General features: G+C 45.8%; 1 protein-coding gene across 1 annotated transcript; it reads right to left on the bottom strand.

The window, feature by feature from the left end:
• Positions 1–3,599: 3,599 nt before the first annotated feature.
• Positions 3,600–6,552, bottom strand: SAT1 (spermidine/spermine N1-acetyltransferase 1). The gene is made up of 6 exons (XM_080375251.1): positions 6,272–6,552; positions 5,964–6,015; positions 5,796–5,879; positions 4,534–4,635; positions 4,407–4,447; positions 3,600–4,112 (listed from the first exon to the last, which is right to left on the bottom strand). The coding sequence occupies exons 1-6, from the start codon at positions 6,335–6,337 to the stop codon at positions 3,942–3,944; spliced, it is 516 nt and encodes a 171-aa protein (XP_080231377.1). The 5' UTR covers positions 6,338–6,552; the 3' UTR covers positions 3,600–3,941.
• Positions 6,553–10,474: the final 3,922 nt, after the last annotated feature.

Raw genomic sequence — 10,474 nt, forward strand, 5'->3', positions numbered from 1 at the left:
TGCCCAGGCAAGCAAAACAACTGGGCAAAGCCGAGTTTGCTTGTGAGGTGAATTATTTAAACCAAGAAAAACAGCTGCACGCTGCAGGTTTCATCAGCACTGCCAACAGTCAGCCCATGCCCCTGTGCGTGCGTGCATGGCTGTGTGTACATTCCTTCAGCTCAGCTTTTGCTCCCCCGAGACGTGTGGAGGGAGAGCCCAGGGGAGTGAGTGCTGTGAGGAGGAAACTTGTGCAAGCTGAAGGAAATAAACCTTCTGGTCAATTCAAAGAAAGGGAGGCACAAAGCACATCTCTGGGCTAGCCTCCAGCCCAAGGTATCGCTGTCCAGCAGTGAATTATGCAATGGTTTCTGGAGTCCCTGCTCCACATGTAGCTGGTGTTGTCCCTGAAGCTGAGACCCCTGCATTCAGCTGGACAGGTTCCAGGATGACAAGCCTCCCAAGACAAAACACCATGTGCAACAATGCATTAAAACACCTATATGCTCTTTGGGGCGGAAAGTTTACATTGGCTTTTTGAATTACGTTGAAAGCAAAGGCTCTTTAAAAGAAGAGGGGAGGGTGGAGGGTTGTTTTTCTTGCACATGCTATGTTTTAACTCAAATTATGTAGACAAAAAAGCCTCCTTCCATGCCGTCGCTATGGCTACAGCTCGGAGCATTGTGCAGGAGCCTGCAAGCAGGAAAATGCCAAGTGGAGAGGGGGCAGCGAGCCCGGCACTCCTTCTACTTGTAGCTGGGTATGACTTGCCGCTGCATCCTCTGTCCGCAAGTTTGTCTGAGGCCACTTTTCCATTCCCACCTGATGGGAATGTGGGAACACTGCAGTTGTGAAGTCTTCTGCTGGCTGGCTCAGCCTGAGAACTTCCTGGGTCATGAGCTTGAAAGCAAGAGCAAGGAGGATCTTTGCACCTCACCTCCCAGAGATGTTTTCAGCGCTGTCACACCACCTGCTCTCAAACTCTTCCCCAGAGGCAGGCACGCTGCAGCGAGGGAACAGGGTAATGCAGAAGGCTGACACACCTGCAGGCCCCACGCAAGCCCTGTGCCTGTGCTGCGATGGATTCCCACTGCTGTGATACCCGTGGCTGGCTCAAAGCCCGCTGGTATTGCTTAGCTCTGATCATACGCTCACACTGCAGCTTGGTGGTGTGATCGTGATCCTGGAAATGAAGGAAGTCAAGCCAGGTGAGGTCTCTTCCATGTCTAAACCCACAGAAAATAAACTCTGTTGTATGTCTCGATTGTAGTTACAGAGTCACTTCGCTCCTCTGGTAGCTTGAGAAAAAGTTATTGAGGGAATTAAAAAATCGGTCTTTTCTTGAGCCATGGCGCTACCATATCACTCTGTTGGAGAGACTGTTACCGTAACTGTGGGAATATTTCTGCTGGTTTTAGAAACCCTACCTCTTGGTAGGATCTCAGTAGAAGTCACACCTGAAAGGTTAGTCCTTGTCTTTACTTTCACATGTGAATGTTTAAAATTATCACAGCTGGCTAGAAAAGGTCATCTCATATAGCACCACCTCACTTGTTTTCTGTGACTCCCTGAGAATCTGTTTCAGCAGATTACATTTAGAAAATGTAGCGGTAAACCACATTGGCAGAAGATACAATAAACACTTTTAAATTGATTGAAAATTTGACTAAGCTGCTTACTTTCCTAATTAGAATGCCTAACTAGTTAGCTCTTTCCGTTCAGTCATGCAGCTTTGATACTCCGGGGCCTGTGCTTTAAGCAGGTCTGTCCTAGATATCTAATGAACTGTTAATTTGAAAATAAAAGCATTCTTAAACTGCTCTACTAGTAATCACCTTCTGGACTGATATACAAAGCCAAAAGCACCAACTTAAAATAGCTTCAAAACAGACTCCATTAGGATGGAGATGCACGAGTAAGATGCTCAGAGTGAAGTTACTGCAGCTTCACCAATGAGAAGATACAACACCTTGACACTCAGCAAGAGCTGCTGACAACCAGCTCCTCCTTCCCAACTGCCTCCAGTGCTAGCTACCAGGCCAGTTCATTAGGTGGGCTTACTCCCACCTCCTTTGGCCTACTGAACTGGGGAAGAGTTCAGGCTCAGCAAGAGCAAGTAGAAAGGTTTGTAGCCTAGCATTTAATCTGCTGAGCGATTAACTGAGTGATTAAGTGAGAAACAGATTTCTGTTCCCCTCGGGCAGGAGAGGGACTTGAGCCTCTGAGTCCTGCATGTGGTATGAACTCTCTCACAGCAGCTGATGTGCAGCGCAGACACGGGGAGTGTATGGAAATGACTGTTCCTTATGAGAACCTGATCTGCTAAGCCAGGGTAATTTATGTGACAGGTTCTGGGCTCAGTCCTGCCTGTGTTTGTGCATATGCTACCTTCTGCTCTGTTCCAAGAGCTCCTGTATTTCCTTCATGACCTTCTAATTCCTGAGGCAACAGCTGACAGCCGTATCTCACACCTGGGCAGAGCTGGCACACTACTGCCTATGCCTTAGTTAAAAGCAAAACAGAAAACAAGGATAGTTTCACACTAAACGCACCCCACCCTCCCCAAGCCTGCTGTTGGCATCAGGCAGAGGGGTATCTCGTTCTTAAAATCAGTTTAGCGTTACCCGTGATTGAAGCAGTTGCTGCCCACTACTCTGGGACGAGGAGACATCTTCCAGAGGACACATGATTTATGCAGTGACAAAAATCTGTTCAAAGCCTTTATTTAAACCAGTTCACATTACCAGGCAGGTTTAAGTCTCTTCCCTTAGTTTGATCTGGCCAAAAGCAGCCTTTTATTGCAGGGCTGCTGGAGCAAGAGGAGTGCAGTGTAAAACTTTCACCATCAGCTTATGAGAAGGGCAGACACAGTATTGCAAAGCTGGTAATTTGTTTCAAACCAGATTCAAAAATTGATGAGCACCATTGTTTTCACTTACTGCTGCGCAAAGGCTTAAACACAGAGGATGTTTTCCACTGCTCAACACAGCCCTTAGCTTCAGGCAGCTCAGCACTGCCACTGACTACACAGCACCAAGGCACATGCAAGAATTCTGTACCATATCTGAATCATATGCATAAATCCAGATTACCAGCATTTAAGTTTGATGTTTTAAGTATCACATAAAGGAGTGCTTTTGTGGTCAAGTAAATAAACTTTCCCTTGGCTGGTCAAACCTAGTTTTGTGATTCAGGCTTTGAAACTACAGCTAGATGCATCTTCCCGTTCAGGGTTACATCCTTTTCACTGGAAGTCCCAAGGAGGCAGTGCCACAAGCTCCCCACTTTAGAAAGTGGAGCTGCTTTCCGAAGCACAAGAGGCCTTTAGCCAAATTCAGCAGCTCCAACTGTAACTCAAAGGTAGCTGACTAGCACAGAATGCTCCCGAGACACAACACTCTGCACCACATAGGAAGCAGAGGTTGATCTCTAACCCCTCCAAACATTCAAGATTTGGCACAAGTGCCCCGAACCTCACCACTGGGTCCTGCAGGCATACAAGGACTGGGACTGGACAAGTTGTGCTTCACTCAAGAAAACATTTGGGTGAAGGAGAGTCTTTTATTAATTTGCACGTCATCTAACTGAAAACTGAGAATTAAAAGTCAAAAATACTGCCATGAAGTGAAAACACTATTTATTTTTATAAAAGGCAATAATTAAACAAACCCTACCAGTGTGTACATTGTACACATTTGAATGACACTTACAAGAATGAAGTTTCCATATACAAAGATTAAAGCCCACACTGGTAAAGAATGCACACAAACACATACTCAACTTCACAGATGCCTCAACTCCAGATCACAGTAGCAATTACTCTAGGACCACACCTGCATAGATTTTCATTATTAGCATCCACACTACTTTATTCTACTACAAACTGCACACAGAAAGCAAGGAGAAGTTTATTCAGAGAGCACATATATTCACAGAAAGAATTTATTTGCTGGAATAATCTCTCACTCTTCTGTGGCCATCTTCAAGAGATATTCTTTGTCAATTTTGAAGAGCCTCCACCCCTCCTCAGTGGACAGATCAGATGCACCCCTTCTCTTATAGAACCTGATAGATGGTTCATTCCACTCGGCAACAAGGAAGTGCATACTGCTGCAGCGGCACTTCACAGCAACCTGCAAGTGTGCAACAACACATTTGAACCAACAGCACCAGGGAAGCCTACTAAGGACTGGTGAAACTATTCAGCAACTATGTATCACCAGAAGTCATCAAGTTCATTGTCGGTCACTTCAGCACATGTCACTGTTTAACAGACTCTAGACAAGTCTAGTTTTTAAGCCATCTAGTGTCCTGTCAACTCCTTTAATTCTGAGTAGTGCTGAAGGAGAAGCTCTCACGCAGCTAGCAGAAGAGCAAGAACATCGTGTTCTCAGTTCTGCTTGTTTAGGCTTATCACTTAGACATACCTGACTCAAGTTCTTCAGAATTTCTGACCCAATGCCAAGTCCTAAAAAAAACAAACCACAGCAAGAAACGTAAGTTTTAATTTTGAAGTCCTACAGGAAGCAACTCATCTAATTCTGTAATACATACCTCTATACTCAGCCATCACATAAAAATCTTCAAGATACAGCAGTTTTCCAATCCATGGATCGTAAGTGAAGTAATACATGGCAAAGCCCACAATGCAGTGTTCTGAAACAAAGGGTTAACTTTAACCAGTCTGATTTTAAAAAGGCTTAAGTCTTATATGCATGTTTAAAAATACAGATTGTGACATGCAGACATTTGCTACTGGCTTAGAATTAGGAATGAAGTTCACAAGTAAGCACACAACTGAAAATACAAGCTCTGACAAACTTGTATCTACCTAACAGAATGAAGATTGCCCTTGCCATACCCTGAAATCCTCAAAAGGAACACAAGGCTTTTTTTCCTACAGAGAAATGCATACCCTACTGATTTATCAGTATTTCTGTTCTGGAAGACAAGAAAACACTTTTCACAGCAGATCAATCTTGATGATTGCCTCTTCTACCTCAGCAACCAAAACAGTCTACCAAACTCTATAAAGAACACTGACCTTTCAATGTATATTCCTCTAACTACACTGTGCGAGAAGGCATGCTCACAGGTCACCTTCACAGCAGCATTTCCAGCACCTCAATTTACGCTTCCACAGAGAGGATCGCTTTTCTTTACCTTCACCACCATAAAGTCATGGTAAGTAAAGCTGCAGCTTCAATTTTAATTCTGTGGCCCAACACTAAAGAGAAACCAACTCTTCCAACAGCAGCCCATTCAAACCTAAACCTTGAGTATTTTATCTACATGTACTGTAACACTCTGCACATACTGTAAGAGAAGCGTGCAAACAGATTTCTGATCTACTGTCTTTGGTAAAGGTTTGGCAACAGCACTTGTCCCTGTAGACCTTACCTCATATTATGATCATCTACTTTATTGTGTAACGGATCTTTTAGTTACCTCCCCGCCCATCCATGTACACAGAAGGGCCATGTACATGGCGAAGCTAGAGACTGTAACCTGAAGATTGGGGACAAATTAAAGAAAAAAACGTGATTCAACAGGATTACATCAAGGTAAGTCAGGGTCAAACAAGAAAAGCCATTTAATTAACTGGAGTCAAGTAAATTACGTTACACCTGATCTTCCCACGCCTCCAGGATTAGCAACTACTTCAGCAGAGTATCACGATACGTTACTGCATTTAACAGTTAACCTATTCCTCCTACCCCAACTGACTGGCAGAACCTTACGTACAATCGATAACATTACGTATAAGATGCCTGTTGTGTATTTAGCATCTAGAGGTAAGTATCGGGAATCCTCACCTTCAGGCGACCACTGCTCTTTTGGCACTTCTGCAACCAGACAGTGGTAGAACGGGTGCTCGCCAAAGCCATCCTCAAGCAGCTCTAGAAAAGCAGAATAAATCGGCACCTGAGCTACAGCCACCGTCACCAGGCCACCAACCCGGCGAGCAGATGCCGCTTGGATACCTTTCTCGGTTAGCACCACTTGATCCTCCATGTCCTCGTACTTGGCTAGTTCCTGGAAGAGAGGGACGTGTCAGCGGACTCTCCCCACCGGCCCCCGCCGCCGCTTCCCCATTGGCCGCTCCCCGCCCCCGGCCTTGCGCAAGAGCTTGTTTTCGTTCAGACACAAGGGCGAGAGTGCCCCCTCCCCCCCGCAGGCTGCCGGGCCGCCCACCACGGCCGAGACCGACGCCTGAGCAGGTCTCCGGCCCCGCCGCCGCCCGGGCTGGGGGACACGCAGCTACCGGCCCCGCGTCGCCTGCCCCCCCCACCTTGATCAGTCGCAGCAGGTCGGGGCAGTCCTCAGGACGCGCGGCGCGGATGCTGAACGAGGCCATTTTCGACGGCGCTTCCCCCTGCGGCCCCCTCGGCTGACGAGTCCCCGATGTGTGAACAGGAGGAGCAACTGCTTCTTCATTCGTGTCCCGGGCGCGGCGGCCACCTGCGGTCAGTCAGGCTGCGAGCATGTCCCGGCGGCGTTGAGCAGATAGGCGACCCCCGTCCCCCTGGCGCTGCGTCTCCGGCTCGACCTGTGCCCGGCGCTGTGGCCGGCTTCCCTATTTATAGACACTCACGCTCCGCCTCTCCCCTCACGCAAGCCAATGGGAGCGCCCGTGGTGCTCGCCCTCAGCCAATGATAGCGCCCCTCCCCGGAATCTCGCTCAGCCTGCCAGCAACAGCTGGTGCGGGATGTCTCGTGACTCCCCACCCCCACTCCCCCGCCCGCGCGGTAGCGCCCCCTGGCAGAGCCGGGCGGCGCTGCAGGGCGCCCGGGTTAGACACCCCCCACCCTTGTCCCTCAGCGGCGCGGGGGCAGGGCGGCGGGCCCGGGGTTGAGGGGACCCTTGGCGCTGCCTGGCGAGCCCGCCCTGCCGCTCCCCGGGGCTGGGGCTTCTCCCGGCACCGGCTGCCAGGGGACCCCGAAAAGCGAGCCCGTCGCTGCCTCGGCAAGCGCGGCTGCGCCCGACTCGGGGCTGCTCCTGCCGGGGCGCCACGGCGCCGCCTGGGCCCCGGGGCGCGGCGGCTGTCGACACGGTATTTTTCACGGCTGTGTTGAGGAAAAAACAAAGAGAAGCCGCTGTACTTGGCTGAAACACTAAGTAATGGTCCGTATCAAACCCCGCGGGGCGCGGAGGGTGCCTGGTACCGAAGTCCACCCCGGGGCAGGCGCGGCCTGGCGGGGGAGGGCGGGAAACACCGACGGCGGCCTCCGGGCTTGGGGCTTTTCCAGCCTGACACACGCACGGCCGCCGGCACGGTTTACCGGCCTGACTGGAGGGGAAGGGGCGGTGCTGGGAGAAGCACGATGGACAGGAGTGTTTTCGAAACGAGGGATCTGCCAGTAGTCTGCCATGAGGGAGGCTAAGACTTCTTTTCAGTGGAGGTATGGATGTCCTTGAGGAGAGAGGTGGGTGTGATGGAGAATTCAATCTGGATACTCACCAAAACAGCTTTGGAGTATGAAAGGATGCAGGCATTAACCCCAGCCCACTTCTTCCTCTGAACGTTACCTATGGACACAGATCTGTGCTGCAAAGCGAGAGCTGGATCCTGATCTAGATGACCGTGCATGTCCATAGACCTACCAGCTAGGCCACCCAAAGGAGGAGTATGATTCTTTGGCGTAAACGTAGTTTTCTTTTCACCCTCTTCTATAAATCTTGCAACTATCATGCCCATTCTTAATTACTGTAAAGGAGCTCTTTATTGTACATGTAGCTTAATCTGACTTGGTTTAAGACTGACTTGGGATATGGGAAGACATTAAGTTGTGCTACTGCCTCAGAGTAACAGTCCTGAAAACCTGGATTCCCAAACAGTCTCACAACACTCACACCCTATTTTTCAGTGTATCCAACAATGTACAAGGTTCACCCTCTTTTAAACAGAGGGGCTGCCATGGAACGTGATACTACAGGAGAACTGTATTAAGAAGCATGGATTCTGGTGGTAGGTGCTAGCCAAGAAAATCCTTTGGCAGAGTGGAAAGTGCCTACAGTCCTGGAAGAGTGGTTTAGGACTTATGCAAACACTCTAACTGGCCCAGTTTACCCTCTATTGGAGCAAAAATGGAGATGCCCAAAGAACTGAAGCATTTCCAAACCATAAAGCAACAGCCAATGGCTATAATAGAAAAGTTTTGTTTCACGAGTTATGGATCTGGAAATCCTCCAGGACAGGGGTTTTGGTAGGGAGACTGACTCTGAATAAACTAGCAAAGAATAGACTCAGCCCAAGTACATACATTTAATGAATACACATTTTTTCAATCCCTAGAAATTACCTGACTGGGATTAGAAGTGGGGAATACTGTCTCTGTGAAAGATTTAACAGCGTTTGTGTTGTGTCAACTCTTCTTGGTTTACATTTCACAATGAGGAAGTCATGCTGTCAGGGAACTTACTGTTGTATAAGGTCAGGAAGTGCCTAGTTCCTTTCATTCTCAGGTCAGAAAAGTCATATGATTTTTGAAGTTTCAGGGGAAAAAAAAAGCTTTTTCCACTTTTGACTTCTTTGATGTCCTGCTTTAACTTGCTCAGAAATGTGCTGATACTGTGTTACCCCAGTGAATACAGTTCATTGGAGTTAGCTTTAAAGTTCAGGAGGTAGAAGGAAGTATCCTAAAGTATCAGAAACGGTTTCATGAAACAATAGGAAAAGAAGACAATAAAAAATAAAAGAACAACAACAAGAAAATGAAAAATATCTAATTATTTAGTTATATATTTATTACATTATTTAATTATATATTTATTTTTTATATATTTATATATTATTTAGTTATATATTACTAGAGGCATTTTTTCAGAATAAGTAAGATTAATAAGAATGGTAAGAATATTTTAGAAAGAGGTTCTAAAAGAACTCAGTTTAGTGAATGCATCAGACTGATGGGCCTTGTACTTCCTTTTGTTTCAAGTCTGTTTGTCTCTGAGCAAGTTTTGTGTCATCTTGACGTAGCTGAGGTCAGTGGTGAAATCTCTAATGACTTGGATAGGGCTTGGATTTTATCCCTGAGTGGTCAGCCTGTTTATTTGCATTTCTCTCCAACGGAATAAGTAAGTGGTAAGTCTCCTGAAAAGGATCAAGTTTTTCTTAAATGATGCAATAATGTATGCTGGAAAGTGGTTAGTGAACGTGTTTAAGGTAAACCAATGTTGAAATTACTTGTTATAATGAAATATGCACAGAAGTCTGGATTAGCTTGCTTTTCTGTTGCCAGACAGCAGCTTCTTCCACATAGAACCCGCTGACGGTGAATCCACCTGAATCCTTCCACGAGAAGGGTTGGTACTTTGGTGTTTGCCAGGTGGAATGATTAGAATTATCTAAAAAGATCATGCGCATTGTCCTCCTCTTTTTATCTCCTCCCTAAATCTTACTTGTAAGTGAAGAAACAGAAAATGTCATGTAAAATAGCAAACACCACTTTCTTTTTTAGCGTGCAAGAGGAACTGGTGTTAATAAAAGCACACAGAGTGCTAGGTAAGAAGCAGGTTTTCCCCACTTCTTCTCCAGAGATGGAGGTCTTGTCTAGTTTCAAGCTACAGGAAATAGCCATGCTAGTTCCCCAAGATCCTTTCATGGCAATGGAACTGGACAATTTATTCAGAGAGTTATGGGACCTCAGCTGGACTTGTACTGATAGTGTATTTTCATTTGCACCTAAATGTCTGAACAGCCTCTTTTCTTGGAGGCTGGACAGAAAGGCTCCAAGTGGGCATCAGTTTTCTTTCTTTACCGTTCAACTAATCAAATTCTCTTCTAGTATTTTAATTTTTTATTTCCTCCTTTGCTAGGATTTCCTTTGATTTCCTTGAATTCCTGTATGAATGCCTCTCTCATGCTTCAAAGATTCTGTTCATAAGAAATAAAATAGGGAAGGAGAAGAACTGCTTATTCCACATTAAAATGCAGCGAGCTAATAGATTTTTTCTTATACTATCGAATGTTCTCAAGTATTTCAATCCAAATTGTATCTCCAAATTATATCTCCTGCCAAATCTCTGCAGCAAAATACAGAAAATGCAATTAATATTTAATATTGACCTGTAATTTATCCAGATTAGTCTTTGGACAACATTCAGGATTCTCTTAGTATTTTACTGACTAATTTCTTCCTAATACTTAGAGCTTGCACTGTTATTTATGAGTTCATAGTTGCTTCCCGGTACTTTTTCAAGTAACTTACAATTACTGTTTATCAACACCAGGCTGTACATAGGGAAAAAAAAATATTTCTATCAGAATAGTACAGAATAGTAAATAAATACCACAGTAGCACTGCTCAGGATTCGGGGCAAATGCAAAATTAACAGTTTCATATAACAAAAGTGCATGAATTTCCATATGCTGGCAATAAAAGGACCATCATTTTCCATTATTATCTTTGTAGACATATTTTAGGTCATTAGAACCCTATTCCTGTAAGCTAATACATCTCATCTGTCATTTAGAATAATGCAATGGGTTTA

Source organism: Falco punctatus (assembly GCF_963210335.1).
Source record: "Falco punctatus genome assembly, chromosome: 2".
In the NCBI taxonomy this organism is placed as follows: Eukaryota; Metazoa; Chordata; class Aves; order Falconiformes; family Falconidae; genus Falco; species Falco punctatus.